Raw genomic sequence first — 19,191 nt, forward strand, 5'->3', positions numbered from 1 at the left:
GTCTGTGGCCCGTCGTGGGGGGGGGGGCGAAACTCCCCACCCCTCGTGGTCGGAATTCCTGCAATCCTACACCTAAATCCACAGCCGCGCTAAACCAGTCTGACAACCTGGGTGGCAGGCCCCTGTAAACACAAGCTTGCCTCAATTCTTTGTCCAACCCCAACCGGAATTGGTGCACTAATAGTTGTTCTGGCCAGGCTCTCAATCGTCCAGCTAGGGTGCGGAACTCCTTCACATAATCTCTAGCAGGTCTTCCTCTTTGCTTTAGAGCTACAAGTTCCCCTTCCACCAGTTGTGTTCTGGAATTGTCTTCAAACTGACACCTTAAGGCCGTGATGGCGAACCTATGGCACGGGTGCCACAGGTGGCACGTGGAGCCATATTGGTGGGCACGCGAGCTCAGCTCTGGCACGCATGCGTGCACAGGCCAGTTGATTTTCAGGCCTTCTGGACCCACAAGAAGTCAGGAAACATGCTGTTTCCAGCCTCCAGAGGGCCTCTGGGGGTATGTGGAAGGCTGTTTTTGTCTTCCCCAGGCTCCTAGAAAGGCTCTGGAGCCTGAGGAGAGCGAAAAATGGGCCTACCAGGCCCACCGGGCCATCACGTGCCAAAAGCAGGGGGGACATGGGTGGGCAGGGCGCATAGAATTATGGATGTGGGCACATGTGCGTGTGACCCCCCCATGCTCTCCATGCTTTTGGCACACGATGGCAAAAAGGTTAGTCATCACTGCTTTAAGGCTTCAAGAAACTGCCCCACTTTTGCTAGTTCTTTCACGTGGTCGCTATGGAGGTCAGCAACCCAGTCTGCTGCCTCTCCCGTCAAAACAGTAGTACCACCATGGCCCATTGTGAGGGGTATAGGCCTCCATATAAGTTCATATGGCTAATTATTTGACTTAGGAAGAGGGACACCCTGTCAGCACTTCCATCGAAGGTAGCCTGTATCAGTAGAGGTCCCCAGAACTGTTGTTGCTGCCACAACCCGGAGCCCACACAGGAGCCTGGCCAGCTGGACGGACTTCTTGGGTGTCTCTGACCTCACCCCTACGATGACTAATCTGTTTTCGTGGCCCTGCTTGGCTCGTGTTCTGAGCCCCCTGCATTCTCTGTAAGTCCTGATCCACCCCATGCAGAGCCTCTCCTAATGAGGATGTGGTAGATCCAGTTATCTGATGATCCCTTCCTCTGGACCTGCACAACCTCTTATCGACACGCAATTTCGGGCTTGCCAGTTGGAAGCGGGTGTCTGTGCTACCCTGGGTCCCCACCCCTCCTTGCCAGGTAGCCGAGGTATCCGTTCCTGTTATCCAAGGCTGCCATGAGGGAGCATCCCTGAAGCTGGCTTCCCCCAACTTCTCTCTTAAGAAATCTAAAGTGGTAGTCCATGGGCCCGTGGAGTAACTCCACTCTCCATCCTCATCCTCCATCCACCTCCATTCTCTCCACCCCTGAAAGGTTGCCTCCCCTTGCTGGGGAGTCAGAGGTTTGGTAGCCACGGGACCAGTGATAGCATAACTATGCCACCAGTCACCCGACGAGGACTTTGTGCCACTGGGTACAAATGCCTTGTAAGTCTTCAGAGGCGCCCTCCCCCTGTTGGGGCTTCTTCTACTTGGGGCGCACCACTGGAAGCTCCTTGGCACCCTGAGCCTCTGGTAGTACCTCCAGTACGGTATTCTCAGCCGCCACCTCTGTCACCGGTAAACCAGCCGTCATGCCCTCCACCATCTCCAACGGCTCACAGCTGGTCAAACCCGAATGGAAAGGGACAACGCTAACTTTCTATCAGCCTGCGCTGCAAACCTCGGTATGGAAGAAAGGAAACACTACAGCCAGGATGCTTCTTTGCTGAAGGTAGGTGTCAGGTTTCGATGTCATCTCAAACAAATTGCATTTCAAACAAATAGTCTTTGATAAAAATCTTTCATTTATTAAGCACAACAATCGAGCTCCGATTCCGTTGCAGCCAACACTGACTTCCTGGCCGAAACCCTCCCTTTCCTTTCCCCACTCCTCTGTGTCTCATTGGCCATTTTCCAAGTCACTCTGCCCGTAATCTACTGCTTCAGCTCAAAGGAATTTCCCCCCTCCCATCCCATCTCCTAGGGGATAGCATCTCCAGGGAAAATAAGTAGGTGAAAAGTCAAACGTCCTCTTGCCAGATGCCCCATCTTCTCCCCCTTATGTCAGCACTGGAGTGAATGCAGCTTGAAGTGCTGACAGTAGGTTTAATCAATCTCCAGATCTGCTGCCGACAAGGCTGGCGTTTAATGTTATACAACACAAAATCGGGATTGGGAGCTGCTGCCTCCCAATGCCGTTTAAATAGTTGCGCCGGCAAACCCAGCAATCAGTCGCACTTCCGGGTCTTCGGTTCTGCTGCTCCTGTGCAAGGCGTGACATCAGTCCATAGCGCCGCCTTCTACAGTCAGCATTGCTGCAGGGAGTCAGAGTGAGGATGCCTCATCTGGCCGCAACGTGACCAGCCGCCTAACCTGTCGCAAACACCACCACCACCATTTTGCTCACCACCCACCCATCCACCCTAACAAGCGCTTTGCTGCCAAACGTGAGATCATCCAGGGCATCTGGGTTCCTCACAAGGTGTCCCCATCTCCTGATGTGTCGAATGGGTCTCGACATGTAGGTTGCGCTACCCGCCATCTCACCTCAAGGGGTTGGGAAGAGGGTGCGTAATTCCCCACTTCCATCCGCTCAAACTACTCAGGAAGTCCAGTTAATGATTGGCTGCGCCTTGGGTGCGGCTGGTCCCAATCCCGGGAGTTGCTAGATCCCACAGTAGTTCCCATTCTCCAGTCTTGCTCACGGGGCGACTTCAATTCCCCTCCTGGAGCTGGGTTGGACTAGCAACTCTTCCAGGACTCCGATGCCTTGGGCCGAGCCCTGAGCCGAAAGGCTTCCTCTTCAGCCTCCATGGCCCGTCCCATTTCTTCAGCAGGGGAAAGCAAGGGGTCGGAAATTCCTTGAGCACCCGGTCCCCCGGTGGCCCCTGCTCCGCTCTCTCCTTTCTCCTCCATCTTCACTGAGTCTTCGCACCACCCAGGGTTTAGGTAGAGGTTGGGGCTCAGTACCCCCGACAGCCCCCTTACGGGGTGCCGTTAGACAAAAGTGAGATTCGGGATAATGTCAGCATTCCAGAAAAACCCCAACTCCAAGTAAAGATGCAGAAGCAAGCATTTTCCAAAGTTCTCTTTACTAGATTAAGCAAACTGGCACATCTGGGAAATCCCAAATCTGAAAAGCCTGGGTTTTCCTTCATGCTCCAATCAATGTTCGTTCCATCTCGACCCAGCCCCCCGACCACCCCTCCTCGAGATGCTGGATGCCCTGACCTTGACTGACAGGAAAAATGCTATTATGTCTACTAACCCACTCTCCTAAATCCCCCTCCTACTTTCCCACACATGGGGAGGTGGCAGCATTGAAGCTTCCGGCCTAATATGGCTTCCAAAGCTGACACACTGATTGAAAACTTTTCTCTTCAGGCATAGGGGTAGGTTGTTCTTGAAAATTACACTTAGCTTGCTGAGTGCCTGCCAACCACATTTAACATTCAGTTTCCTTTATTGAATCAACTTCTGTTGAGATCTGTTAAGAAGGTATATATAGTGGTCTACTATGTCTAGTTCTTCTCGAGATATTTAAAATTTTTCTTTCTTTGGTGAATTTTTTAAACATGACCTGGCTCTTTTTCAGATTTATTTTTTAAGTCAAATGGTTCTCCCACTTTGTGAAGCTCTGTAGGTATCTTTGTAACTCTTCTTTTTTTTGAAAAATTTTTTTTTTTATTTTACAACAAAAACAAAACATAAAACCATCATCATTCCATACAATTACAGACAGTGTGTCGATCGGTAAACATTCTTTTGTGCTTAAGCTCATTTCCAAGGTATCAATTTATAACAAAAGCTTATTTCTCATAAGGAAGAACTTCACATATTTTATCTTTACATCAACCTCATCTTTCATATTTCATCTCCATGTTTTATTATCTATCCATTGATAAAACAAGTCCCATATCAAGTCATATTGCTTATCTTCCTGTTCTCTGATTTCAAATGTCAATTTACTCATTTCAGCACATTCCATAATTTTCTTAATGACTTCATCATCAGTAGGTAACTTCTCTCCTTTCCAATTTTTAGTAAATACAATTCTAGCCGCTGTTAAGACATTTACAATTAAATATTGCAAATCTCTATTGTATATTTCTGGTAAAATCCCTAATAAAAATATTTCTAGTTTAAAGGCAATGTGTTTCTTTATCATTTTTTCCAGCCATGTGTGTATCTTAGTCCAATATCTCTTAGCTTCTTCACATGTCCACCACATATGGTAGTATGATCCTGGAGTCTGATGACATTTCCAGCATTTCTCTGATTTATTCTTGAACATTCTGGCTATCCTCGTCGGGGGTAAATGCCACCTGTAAAACATCTTATACAAATTTTCCTTATATGCTGTAGACATTGTCATTTTATAATTTTGTGACCACAATTTTTGCATTTCTCTAAGTCAATACCATAGCCAAAGTTTTCCACCCATGCTATCATTGATTCTTTAACTTGATCTTCTTCCAATTTTACTTCTAACAAATATCCATATAATTTTTTATTTATTATTTTATTTTATTTATTAAATTTATATCCCGCCCTTCTCCCCGAAGGGACTCGGCGGTGAACAGCCGAGAATTAAAATAACATGCAATATAAAAGTTAAAATAATTAAAAATAAATTAAATTAAACGGCCACCCCAATTTAAAACCCCTAGCAATACAATTAAAAACCCCTAAAATCTATTCAGGCCAAAATCTATTCTAATTACATAGTCATCAGAACCCATTAAAATCTTATCTAAATTAGTCATAACATTATAAAAACCTTCTTGTTTTAAATCCTCTTCATATCTAGAACATATTTGCCAATATGAAAACCAATCCATCTTGAAACCTTGCTCTTCTAATTCTTTCTTCAATTTAAGTTCACCCTTTTCATTCATTATTTCACTATATCTAACAATTTGTTTTCTTCTAAATGTTACTGAATATTTAAAAGCTTCAGTCGCAGACACCCAGACTGGGATTTTCAAATAGTGTTGTTTTTTAATCTTCTCCCAATTCAGTAACAAAGCCTCACGTATATGATGTCTCCTGAAATAACCCTGTATTTTTGTTCCCTTATACCATAGAAAAGCATGCCACTTCATCAACAAATCATGTCCTTCTAAATTCAATAATCTGATATTCCTCAGAGTTACCCACTCTTTAATCCACATGAAACTTGTTGCTTAATAATAAAGTTCCCAATTAGGTAAACCAAAACCTCCCCTCATTCTAGCTTCTTGTAACAATTTTAATTTTACCCTCGCCTTCTTTCCCTGCCAAATATATTTCAATACCATTTTATTCAAAACTTCAAAAAATTCTTTCCCCAATCTAATTGGAACTGTCTGAAATAGATACAAAATTCTAGGCAAAATATTCATTTTAATAGTTTATATCCTACCAATTAGAGAAAGCTGCAGATTTCCCCATTTCACCAAGCCTGTCCCTATCTGTTGTTTAAGCTTGTTATAATTATTTTCTTTAAGTGAGCTACACCTTACTGTGAAATATATCCCCAAATATTTTACCTTATTCGTGACCTGCATCTTTGATATCTCCATCAATTCTTCTTTTTGTTTTGTCAACATATTTTTAGTCAAAATCTTCATTTTGTGTTTATTAATTTTCAGGCCAGCCACATTTCCAAACTCTCCAATATTCTCTATCAGTTTATTTATTGATATTAAAGGTTCCTCAATAATAAAGACCAGATCATCAGAAAATGATGAATGAGGAACAGGCTCAGGCTCAACCCATCCAAGACTGAATGGCTGTGGTTTCCGACGTCCCGTTATAGTCAGTTGACGCCATCACTGACTATTGGGGGCGAATCATTGGCCCCCACGGAGAGGGCTCGCAACTTGGGCGTCCGCCTGGATTCACGGCTGTCTTTAGAAGAGCACTTGACGGCCGTGACCGGGAGGATTTTTCATCAGGTTCGCCTGATTCGCCAGTTGCGTCCCTTTCTGGATCGGGACTCGTTACGCACGGTCACTCATGCCCTTGTCACCTCCCGCCTGGACTATTGCAACACTCTCTACATGGGGCTCCCCTTGAGGAGCACCCGGAGGCTCCAACTGGCGCAGAGTGCGGCCGCGCAGGTGGTAATGGGAGCGACATGGCGTTCCCATGTAACACCCCTCCTGCGCGAGCTGCACTGGCTCCCGGTGGTCTTCCGGGTGCGCTTCAAGGTTCTGGTTACCACCTTTAAAGCGCTCCATGGCTTAGGACCAGGGTACTTGCGGGACCGCCTACTACCACCAATAGCCTCCTACCGGCCGGTACGCTCCCATAGAGAGGGGCTCCTCCAGGTGCCGTCAGCCAAACAATGCCGACTGGTGGCCCCCAGGGGGAGACCCTTCTCTGTGGGGGCACCTACTATCTGGAACGAGCTCCCCCCAGAGATACGGAGGATCCCGGATCTGCGCACCTTCCGCTGCGCCTTAAAGACCTTACTATTTCACCAGGCCGGCCTGGCCTAATTTTCCCCCTCTTTCATAAAAGATTTTTAAAATTTTAAATATCTTTTAGTATTTTATATATTCAATTTTAAATTGGTTTTAAAAGTTTGGGGTTTTAAATTTGTCGGGGCCAAAATTATTTAATTTGATTTTATTCTATTTTTAAATTTTGTATTGTATGTGTTTTTATTGTTTGGCTGTGCACCACCCTGAGTCCTTCGGGAGTAGGGCGGTATAGAAATCTAAATAAATAAATAAATAAATAAATAAATAAATAATAAATAAGTAAATAAATAAATAAATAAATAAATAATAAATAAAATGTTTGCAATTTATATTCTTTTCAAATTTTCATACCTTTTATGTCTTTTTCTTTTCTGATGTTTCTATTTAAAACTTCTGATGTCAATATAAACAACAGTGGGGACAGCGGGCATCCTTGTCTCATGCCCTTTTCTATCTCTATCGATTCAGTCAATTCTCCATTTATCATTACTTTCGCCATTTGCTCATCATATATAGCTTCTATTGCCTGAATAAATTTTCTACGAAAGCCCATCTGTTCCATTTGAATCAACATAAATCGCCAATTTATGTTATCAAAGAATTTTTGTGCGTCTAAAAATATCAAGACCATCTGCTTTTCAGGGTGCGCTTCATAGTATTCTAAAGTATTCAAGATTATTTTAATATTGTTTCTAATCTGTCTCTTTGGAAGAAATCCATTTTGATCTGTATTTATTTAAGTATCTCTTAAATCTTTCTGCCAGTATTGAAGCAAAGATTTTATAATCTGCATTTAACAGGGATATAGGCCTATAGTTTTTAATTTGTTGCGGGTCTATATCTTCTTTGTGGATCAATATGATATATGCCTCAGACCATGATTTAGGAATTTTCTTCTTCGTCATCACTTCATTCATAACTTCCAATAGTGGGAGACTTAAAGATTCTTGTAATGTCCTATAATATTCTGCAGGTAAGCCATCAGGTCCTGGTGCCTTCCCATTCTTTTGCTTTTTGATTGCTTCTGTTAACTCCATCATCATTATAGGTCCCTCTAGAATCTCCTCGACATCTTTGGGAATTCGAGGTAGATTTGCTTTTTGTAGATACTTTATTACATTTTCCTCCTCTATCTTTTCTCAATTGTAGATTTATCTATAATATTCCTGTATTATTTTCCCCATCTCTTTGTTTCCAAATTTTCTTTGCCCTTGATCATCCATTAAATGTATTATTTTTCTTGATTCTCTTTCTTTTTTCAAATTATATGCTAACCATCTTCCTGGTTTATTTGCATTCTCAAAATAATTCTGTTTAGTGCTCCTAATTTTTTGGGCTAATTCTTCTTTCTCCAGTAAGTCCATTTTATGCTTTATTATATCCATTTTAACTTTTACATCTTTTTTATATGGACTTTTCTGGAGTTCCTTTTCAAATCTCTTATAGTCATCTTCTAACATTTTATGTATTTGTTTTTTCTTCCGATTTCTCTTCCTTGTATAGTCTATTATTAAACCTCTATTTTGTGTCGATGTATCCTTTCTTATTCTTGAAAAAAAAAAAGCCAACTCTCTCTCCATTTTTTGTACAAAGTCTTTCTCTTTTAAAATTGTATTATTTCAAATCCATCTAAATCTTCTTTTTCATCCTTTCCAAGTGAATGTCACAGGATTGTAGTTTGCCCATATGTTTGTTTCTATTTCTGCTTGTTCTATATTCAAAGTCAATTCCATTGTTGTCCAAATCATATCTAATCTAGACCATGATGAGTGTCTATCCGAGTAAAAGGTATATTATCTATTTTTCCCATTTCTATCTCTCCATACATCTTTTAGGTTTATTTCCTCAATCATCTTAAAAAAGGATTTCGGTAATATTTTCCTGCTATGTCTTATTGCTTTATGTGTTTTATAATCCAAATTTTCATCCACTATACCATTAAAATCTCCCATCATACAGTTATTGTCATATTCCAATTCAATTATTTTCATATGCAATTTTCTATAAAAGTCACTTTGATTGTTATTTGGAGCATATATAGCTACTAAGAGGACTTTCATGTTATTATCTATTATCTCCACCATCAGAATTAAACCATTTTCATCTGTATATATTTGTTCAGCGGGTATTGCATTTCTAATATACAAAACTACTCCTCTTTTTTTACATTGTGGCAGTGATGTAAAAATTCTTCTGAGTTTTGGTTGTACCAATAGTTGTTCATATTGCTTTTTGATAATGCACTTCTTGTAGACAAATTATATCACATTTCAATTTCTCTAGTTTATGAAACACCTTTCTTCTCTTAACAGCTGAATTAAGTCCATTTATATTTATTGAGATCAATTTTCTTGCTTCCATGTTCATACTTTATATGTGGGTTTTGTTGCTCTAGTTGATCTTACTTCTCTCTGTTCCTTATATTCCACAGCCCCTCCTACTGCACCTTCTGTTGCTTTGATCATTGCCAATTCCTCCTCTTGGAACTCTACTGGGGCTACTGTTGTAGGAAGTTCCATTTCCATTTCGGTTTCCTTTTCTTTAAGAAAATCAGCATAGAAAGCCTTCACTTTATCTATTGTATCCAATCTATATCTTTGAAGTTGCCACATTAGAACTAGCCCTTCTGGTACCAGCCATCTATAATTCACACCTTTCTGGAATAAGATTTTAGTCAAAAATTGATATTCTCTTCTCATCTCTCTCACTTTTCTTGGTATTTGCTTCAGAACCACATTTTCTTTCTCCTTGTACTTCAATGTTTTTTCTCTGGCAGTCTGAAGTATTTGTGCTTTAATTGATTTCTTAGTAAATCTTATGTGCACCTCTCGTGGTAGCTTATTGCGCATTCCATACCTAGTGTATTTTTTCTCAAGGTTTTGTAGTCTCTCTTCATATTTCAACATCACTTGCTGGATGCTTGCCACTTTTTCATCTGTCTTCAATAGTTGTTGTTCTATCCTCTGGACTGTTTGAAAAATCATCTGTAGTGTCATATCTTTCTTTCTTTCTTTTTCTTTATCCTTTTCCAACTGAAGCATCGCTTGGATTGATCGCTGTCCTCCAGACGGTGACAAGGTAGGTGTAGAGGCAGAGGATCCAACTGTCGCTACTTTTCTACTCATTCCGTCCAGTAGTCACCAATATCCAAATATAAAAAAGCCAAAAAAGCAGAAGGAGTTGCAAAAAGAAAGAAAAAAACTAAAAAAGGTAAAAAAGAAATAAACAATAAAAATAAGTCTTCAGGTTCTTCAAAACCCTAATCCACTTAGTATGCAAATAAAAAGGAAGTGCAAAATAAAAAAATAAGAATATGAAAATATGTCTTCAGGTTCTTCAAAACCCTAATCCATTTAGTAAGCCAAAAAGAAAAAAGGTGAAAAAGAAAGAGAGGGGGAAAAAAAATAAGAATAGACATAAAAAGGAATCAATAAAATGAAAACAGAAAAAAAGAAAAAAAGCCACCCAAAATATAAAATCCAAAATCCAAAAAATCAGTCTTCAGGCACTTGACTACCTTAATCCAATTCAATTGCGTAAAGTCAATGAATAGAGAAAAAGAAAAGTCCATTAAACATGTTTCAGCAAGGTAAGCATACAGAGAGTTATCCCTTAGCCAGTGCAAAGAAGAAATAATAAAAAATAAGAAAAGTTTCAGTTTCTTCTATAGTGCTTCCGGACTCCTACTTCAAATAAATCCGCAAGGAACACCTGTATAAACAATACAGATAGCTCCTGCTTCCTCAGATATTCTCACCACAATCTTATCAACTCCACAGTTCAGAGCCCTTGCTTTATTGTAACAATGTAAATACTCAGCTTGCTACTTGAATAGGAATAAATAACAAAGTTTCTTTTCTAGTAGATGGCAATATCACACACTCTCCTAGCCCCTTGCTGATTTTAATCCAAGTCTTCTTTGTCAATGAAATGTTAAAATAGGAAATAAAAAAATTTTTTTAGGGTGGTCTAAAAAAAAAAAAAGAATAAAGGGAAGCCAAATTAAGTCCCAATTAAAAAAAAAGTTATTTTAAAAGTAAGGCACACCAATTTTCAAGTTAATTTTATCAGTCCTTCTCAGTCAGTCCCGGTCCGTAGCAAAGCAGTTTTAAACTTTTGCCAGCTTAAATGACTTAAGCATTAAAAATAAAAACAAACAAACAAACAAACAAAAAAAAAAACAATTCTAGCTAACTTCGCCGCTTAATTCCCTTTTAACTCAATTCTCTTGTTACTTCTAATTCAGGGTGTTCTTTTCATCAATTTAAAATAAGACTCTCTCACCGCATTGGCTCACTGTTCTTCTGATCTTCGGAGCTGTCCCAGCTTCAGCAGCCATAATGGCTGCCACCCCGTTGCTAGAAAAAGGCTTCTCTTGGATCAACCAGGGACTTTGCGATGTTCCTGGGATCGTCAGGATGTGCCCTCCACTATCACAGTCAAAACAAGACTGGGAGGTCCAAAAAGGACCGTCCAGCAACAGGGCTTTTGGTGGTGATCCTGGAGCCCAGGAATCTCCCAACCGTTCTGCAGCGACATCAAACTCCTCCCCTTTGTAACTCTTCTTGGTCTTGTGAGAAGAGAATAATGTCATCTGCAAATCTTTAGTGATTTAAATAGGCACCATTGATTTTTATTTCATCTATTTTCCAGTCTAGTTTGTGAAATACTTCAAGGCAGACTGAGAAAAGGATAGGTGATATTGTGTCACCCTGTCATACACCTCATTCTATGTTGATTTCTACTTTAAGATCATTAAGGCAAATTGTCACCATTTTTTTCATATATTGATTGTAGTAAGTTTATGTAAGCAGTGTCTATGCCTTGGTTGAGTAATGCATTGATTATTGTTTGCTGGAATACTGAGTCAATGAAAGCCATGCATAGAAGCATTGTGCCTTTCAAATGACTTGCTGAACAACCTGGATATGATCCATTATGCTGTAACTACTTTTGAATCCTGCCTGTTCCTTTGGCTGTATGTGCATCATTTAATGTTCTCAATATAATAAGTCCTCTGCGCATGCTCCAAGATGGCAGCCTCCAGCTGATATTCCGTTGCCGGAGGGGGTAATTTTTGGCATTTTTCGGGGGTTTGGATGGGTCAAGCTTCTTTTCTTGGCCCGGCCCGGCTAGACGAAGATGTTCCGGTCCCATAGAGAGCTTTTACGAGCTTGTGCTCTCCGGAACATCTTCGGGACTGAGAAGAACCGAGAGGAGTCGATGTGAGGGCAGACACCACTGGGAGGCCTCGGTGCCAACAATGGGGCGGCGGCTGCAGCGACGGCAGCCAGAATAGCGGCGGCAGCGTTTGCGGCGGCGGCGATACGGCGGCCTTTGTCAGATCCCTGGGGGCTCATGGAGGACTCGGGGGATGATTTGGCTGCTGGCGGTGGCGGTGCAGCGGCGGCTATGATGGCAGCCGTTGGGACAGCACCGAGAGAAGTCAGCCTGGTCATATCATCTGCGGTGGAGAGTGAGAGGAGCTCTCTGGCGGCTTATCATCCTAGAATTGCTCCGGATGGGAACTTTGGAAAGATCTGGGAACCTGGGAGCAACTATATGAATTATAGGATTGCTGGAAGACCTGAAAGAGACTTGGAACGGCTGGATGGTCATGGACTAGTGGCAGGTTTGTTGCCCTATTCGGTCTCCTTTCCCCTATGGCCTGGTTTCAGGCATTATTTGGTCATCTGCCATCCGGACTATTTCCATCCACCATGAAAAACTCTCCCCTGGCCTTGAAAAACCCTCCCTGGACCCATCTTATCCTTTCTTTTGTTACCATCTTTAGTCTGCCCCCCTAGTCTTGGCTCTATATTCCATCTCATACCTTTTAGCCATAAGGAGAGTTCTTGGCCTTTGGATTGTGGGTACTGAGGGAGCCTGGTTCACTGCTGCCGTTCTATTACCAGAGGTGACAGTCCATCTTTTTAATGCCAGCCACTGTGAGAGGGTGGTTTTTGGCATTTTTATCCTGGTTTCTTTCTGAACGGCTGAGACTCCTTTTTCACTGCCGTGAGAGGGCAGTGGACTCCAGATGACCCATACCCAAAGGCTCTGTATTTTCTCTCCGGGACCATTTTTACTGTCAATCATGATTGAATCCCCAGCCATATATCATCTTTACCCCAGGCTGTTTTCGGATGTATTCAGCGGCTGAACTTTTGCTGCTGCGAGACTCCCCCCTCTCGCAGATCTGGCCCTCCACACTATCGAGGGCCTACCTTGATGACGGGTTTTGGAACCCCGAGAGGTGGCATGCAGCGAAAAGGAGGCTGAGGAGTTTTCTCTCTAAATTTTTAATTAAATTTTTAAGGGGTTCTGGGGGGGGGAGAGTTGGATTGGGACTAGGGTTGTGGGTTTGGGGGATAACCCACTGAGAGAGGAACTAGGCCCGGTTGGGGGGCATGGCACGGGAGGCGCAGGGTTCCGGGTCGATGAGGGGGTTAGAGCTTGTAACGAGGGCCAGTACATCAGTCCTGTGAGTGGGAGGGGCAGATATGGAGGGAGCGGGGGGCCAAACCTGCTTCTGGGAGTGCGCGCCCGCTGTCTTTAAGACAGCCCCCAAGGCTCCTCTCATTCCCCAGGTAGTCCAGATTCTCAGGGCCCAGATCTCCGGCTGATGTTATGCAATGCCAGACTGTAGTAAATCAAGGCCCGCTCATTTGTGATCTAGTTCAGGAGGGGGGAGCGGATCTGGCAGGAATTACGGAGACCTGGTTGGGCCAAGAGGGGGGGTTTCCCCTCGTTGAAATGTGCCCTCCTGGTTTCCGCGCATTTCATCAACCGAGGTCACAGGGTAGGGGCAGAGGGGGTCGTGGCGGTTGTTATAAAAGAAGGTCTTGGTCCGAGGGAGGCCACTGTTCCTCAGATTGATGGTTGTGAGTCCCTCCTGGTGAAGTGGGGTCATGGGGTACAGGTGGGCTTGCTGATCACGTACCTGGCTCCCTGCCATGTGGCAGCGGCCCTGCCCGAACTGCTCAACGTTATAGCCGGGGTGGCGGTTGATACCCCGAGGCTTATGGTCATGGGGGATTTTAACCTGCCATCCATCGGTGAAACGTCTGAGGCGGCGCGGGAGTTCATGGCTTCCATGACGGCTATGGACCTGACCCAGTTAGTGCATGGCTCTACTCATATGGGGGGAAACACTCTGGACTTGGTTTTTGTCTCTGGTCAGTGGTTGAATGATCTCGATATTGGGGATATAGTGACTGAACCCTTGTCATGGTCGGATCATTCCCTCCTTCGCCTTGACCTTCAAACCGCTACACCCTGCCACAGGGAGGCGGACTCGATGAGGTGGTTCCGCCCCAGGCGCCTAATGGACCCTGATCGGTTCCAGACGGAGCTTGGGCCATTTCCTGAGGTTCTGGCTCACGGCTCGACCGAAGACCTGGTGGCCGCCAGGGATAGGGCGGCTGCTGGAGCTTTGGATCAGGTCGTGCCTTTGTGGCCTCTGACCCGGCGCCGATCTCGCTTGGCTCCTTGGTACACCGAGGAGCTGAGGGAGATGAAGCGCCGGAAAAGACGCTTGGAGAGTGGTTGGAGGGCCAGCCGATCTGAATCTGACCAAACACTGGTAAGGTCTCATATTAAGACTTACCTTGTGGCGATAAAAGCGGCAAAATGTAACTATTTTTCTGCTCTTATTGCATCATCAGATAACCGCCCGGCCGCCCTGTTTAGGGTGACCCGCTCCCTGCTCCTTCAGGAAGCGCGGGAGGACCCCTTGGAGGGTAGAGCTGAGGACTTTGTACAGTATCTGTATGGTAAAATCGCTCAGATTCAGGAACATCTGGACTCTGACAGGGTAGATTCAGGGGGGAGGATGGAGGCAGGTCTTGAGAATATTATCTGGGAAGAGTTCGATTCTGTGACTCCCAAAGATGTGGACAGGATACTGAGTAGACTGAATGCTGCCACATGTTTATTGGACCCGTGTCCCTCCTGGTTGGTGCTGGCCTCTCGGGAGGTTACACGAGGCTGGCTACAGGGAATTATAAATGCTTCTCTGAGTGAGACTGTCTTTCCCGCCGCTTTGAAAGAGGCGGTGGTGAGACCTCTCCTCAAGAAGCCTTCCCTGGACCCGGCAATATTGGCGAACTACCGTCCAGTCTCCAACCTTCGCTTTGTTGCGAAGGTTGTTGAGAGTGTGGTAGCACGACAGCTCCCTCAGTACGTGGATGAATCGGCTTATCTGGATCCGTTCCAGTCGGGCTTCAGGCCTGGGTACAGCACGGAAATGGCATTGATCGCATTGGTTGATGATCTCTGGAGGGCTCGGGACATGGGTTGCTCCTCTGTCTTGGTCCTATTAGACCTCTCAGCGGCTTTTGATACCATCGACCATGGTATCATGCTGCACCGGCTGGAAGAGCTAGGGGTGGGAGGCACCGTGTTACGGTGGTTCTCCTCCTTCCTCTCCGACCGGTCGCAGTCAGTGTTGGCAGGGGGGCAGAGGTCGACCCCGAGGCCCCTTGTATGTGGGGTGCCACAAGGGTCGGTCTCTCGCCCCTTCTGTTCAACATTTATGTGAAGCCGCTGGGTGAGATCATCCGTGGTTTCGGGGTGAAGTACCACCAGTACGCTGATGACACCCAGCTGTACATCTCCACCCCGGACCACCCCAATGATGCCCTTGAAGTGATGTCCCGGTGCCTGGAGGCTGTACGGATCTGGATGGGGAGGAACAGACTCAGGCTCAACCCATCCAAGACCGAGTGGCTGTGGTTTCCGACATCCCGATATAGTCAGTTGGTGCCATCACTGACTATTGGGGGCGAGTCATTGGCCCCCACGGAGAGGGCTCACAACTTGGGAGTCCTCCTGGACTCACAGCTGTCTTTAGAAGAGCACTTGACGGCCGTGGCCGGGAGGGCGTTTTATCAGGTTCACCTGATTCGCCAGTTGTGTCCCTTTCTGGATCGGGACTCGTTAAATACGGTCACTCATGCCCTCGTCACTTCCCGCCTGGACTACTGCAATGCTCTCTACATGGGGCTCCCCTTGAGGAGCACCCGGAGGCTCCAGCTGGTCCAGAATGCAGCCGCGCGGGTGGTTATGGGAGCGAGGGGTCGCTCCCATGTGACCCCCCTCCTGCGCGAGCTGGACTGGCTCCCTGTGGTCTTCCGGGTGCGCTTCAAGGTTCTGGTTACCACCTTTAGAGCGCTCCATGGCTTAGGACCGGGGTATTTACGAGACTGCCTTCTGCCACCAGTAGCCTCTCACCAACCAGTACGCTCCCATAGAGAGGGGCTCCTCAGGGTGCCGTCGGCCAAACAATGTCGACTGGCGGCTCCCAGGGGGAGAGCTCAGGCAAGATTCAACTAAGTTTTTATTTTCAGCCCAACCCTCCCAAAAGCTGGAGTTAGAGTTTATTACTGGCCTTTTTCCAGTGTTTTAGCACATTCAACCACTCAATTAGATTGTCTTTTAGGAAGACAAGATACAGATACTATTTGCTTCCCTGACTCTATCAACACTATCTCTTCTTTATCTGTAGTAATTGTTTATATTGTCTCCTGAGAAATAACAAATCTTAGGTTGAATAGAATAGAAGGTTATTTTTGTGTTTTTAAAGCAAGAGAGCAATTGTTTCTTAGCCATAGGGCATTTGCTATCAAACCCAACCCAGGTTCGTTAAAGGGAACCATTTTTTGCCAACTGTAGTAGAGTTACAAAAAATTGATTGAAGAAGCAGGAATACAGTCAGCTGTCAGCACAAATATTATTCATTTATTACATTTATCACATTTTGGAACTGCCCATCTCCCACACAGAGGGTACAGTAAAGCATCAAAACAATACATAAAACTTAAAATTTTTAAAAAGAGGTAAGGATGATTAAAACAATGTTAAAAATCAACTGAAAGTCGAAGGGAGGGCTTTCAGATTGCATGTTCCTCTGAGCTTCCCATTCAAGGTCTCAGAGTCTGTCTTTCATTCCTTTCTGGAAGGCCAAGAGAATGGGGGCCAGACTCACCTCTAGGGGAGAATATTCCACAGGGATGGGACAGTGGCAGAGAAGGCTCTCTTCCTGGACCCCACAAGTCTGAATTCTTTAAATGACAATATACCTTACCTGCCTGGCCAGGGTGAAGACAGTCCCAAGGTATCCATGCAGGGTAGGGCTTTTATATGTCCTAACCAACACCTTGAATTGTACCCAGAAGCAAACTGACACCCAATGCAGTTCGCAGAGCAAAGATGTTACATGCACTTTGGGCACTCAAAATTGTTCTGATCCAGCTGAAGTTCCTGGATATTTTTCAAAGGCAGCCTCATTTAAGAGTTTATTGAAATAGTCCAAACAAGAGATGACCAGAACATGTGTGACAGAGCAGAGACCCTCCCCATCTACGAAAGGGCGTAACTGGCACACAAAGTTGAACAAAAACCCTCCTAGCACTCTGCCATCTGCTCTTTCAGGAGGAGCCATGAGTCCAGGAGGATTCCCAGATTATACATTGGGCCTGTCGAGGATAGTACAGCCCATCCAAGAGCAAAGATGATAATCTCCAGGATGCAAAAGGGCCCACCCACAGCTACTCCATTTTACCAGGGTTCATCTGAAGGTTGTTGTTTGCCACCGTGTCTAGGCACCATGTAACAATGTCCACAAGTATCACTCACTTCACTGGGGGCAGGCAATAATTAAAATCTTCTCCTAAAGTTGCTGCTTGGAGTTGGAATGCCTCTCAGTTTGAGTTAGTTTGTTTTTCAGAAGAGTTGTCTATTTCCTCCACACACTCCAGCTAATGGAATAGGACAAGAAGGATAAGACACCACAAGAAGTAGAAATAATGAACAAGCAAGAAACAGCCCCAAAACCATGGAGCTCTAGGAAGCCAGCCCAGCAGGGCAGCACAAAGAGGCATTTTGGAGTGAAGGGCCAGGCCTCAGCAGCAGCAGGAGCAAGGACACTCCTGCTGCTGTTCAAGGTCATCTGAATCAGTGGAGCATAGGGCAGCAGGAGTCCCAAAGTGCATAGATGGAGAGAGAAAGGCAAGTGGAGGGAGTTGAAGTGCCCTTACGATTGTAAGTACAGACAGGTTGCCAAGAACCTGAATTTTGATTACATGATTGTTGGGTGCTACAGTAGCTATAACTTCCAGGTACTGGTTGTAAGTCCCTTCTTTCAGCACCATCATTAATTTCAATCAGTCACTGGGTAAATGATTGTAAATTGAAGACTACCTGCAGAATACTTAGCTTGCAAAGTTTTTTTAAAAAAATAATGGTTTTTGTTTTGTTTGGTGCATTTGAAGCATCATAAAAGTCTAGCAAGTTCATGCTGTTTTCTTGGCAAGATGTTCAAAAATAGTTGTCCATTGCCTTCTTATTAATGTTAAGAGAGATTGACTGGCCCCAGGTTGCTTTGTGCTCTACAGTAGATGGAACTAGAATCATTTTCTAGCCTGTTGTCTTAACCACTACATCAAATTGGATCTCTAGCTTGTAAGTTAAGGCTTTAGAATACAGTTTCAAAATAAACTAAAATAAAAAAGAATGTAAACTTTTAACTGAAAAGGGGGATTATGGAAATCAAAATGTCCAACAATATTTCCTTTTCTGTATTTGGGAACTGATTTGTATATGTCAATGTACATACACAATGTACATCTGAAAGCTGGGTGAGCTCCAAAATCCATCAATTCAATTTGGAGCTATATTCCCCCCTCCTCTCTCCCTCTCCCCCCCCCCACATGCTCTATTATTGGAATATGAATACCAGGAATATTGTTCTGAACTAATAGAATACTGTTACAATTCTTCTGGCTATAGGAGACTTGTGTTTATTATTCACAGTTGAAAATGAGAACAGGAGGGATGAGTGATTCATCAAAATGGAAGAAGCAGAAACGATCGCTAAGAAACTCTTGCCATGTAACCAAGGTATCTCAAGGAATAGAACAGTCATCAGCCAACGGCACAGGTAGGACAAATAATTGCTTATGTACTAAAATGTATATACTCTAAATATGGGTAATCACTGAGAAAGCACTCCCTCTTTCTTGTTTCTGTTTGCCATGTTAGTTACATTTTTTAATGTAAATTGGTGCTAAATTGTGAGGATTTAAGAATATAACAGATAAATGGAAATTTGGCTCAAGTATGCCCCGCACTAAATTGTTTTCAGTAAGGTAAGGTAAGATAAGGTAAGATAACCTTTATTGTTATTTTTCTGTGAACACATTGGAACACATTAAAAAAATGAAATTCTGATACCTGATCTCAAAAGTGTCTGTATGTATATGTGTGTATGTATGTATATACACATACACTCATATCATAGATACATATGCTCTCTATATATACCGTATATATACAGACACATTAATCACAGACCATTTAGAATACATAGCGGAAAAAAGAGTCTTGAGAGTTAACAAAGTGATATATATGGTATGAAACTATTACCGAATTTAGTTGTTCTGCTTCGGATACTGCAAAACCAGTCATAGATCAGCAAAGTGAACAAATAATATAAAAGAGGTTCTGATGTTTCTATAATTATAAAAGCCACAGTGGAATGGGTACCAGTACGTACTTCACTGTTGTTTAGACCAGCCTTGCACAACTCATAGAGGG

At 43.8% G+C, this 19,191-nt stretch overlaps 1 protein-coding gene across 7 annotated transcripts in view; it reads left to right on the top strand.

Annotated features, from left to right (window-relative positions):
* Positions 1 to 19,191, top strand: part of GBF1 (golgi brefeldin A resistant guanine nucleotide exchange factor 1) — a 420,074-nt gene that overhangs the window by 142,004 nt on the left and 258,879 nt on the right. For all 7 annotated transcript variants that reach the window (XM_034435246.3, XM_087872320.1, XM_087872323.1 and 4 more), the window contains one exon: positions 18,409 to 18,535. In XM_034435246.3, the coding sequence (XP_034291137.1) occupies positions 18,409 to 18,535 (127 nt within the window). The remainder of the gene's footprint in view (positions 1 to 18,408; positions 18,536 to 19,191) is intronic.

Source organism: Pantherophis guttatus, chromosome 6 (genome assembly GCF_059756535.1).
Source record: "Pantherophis guttatus breed Tessera chromosome 6, ASM5975653v1, whole genome shotgun sequence".
Classification (NCBI taxonomy): Eukaryota; Metazoa; Chordata; class Lepidosauria; order Squamata; family Colubridae; genus Pantherophis; species Pantherophis guttatus.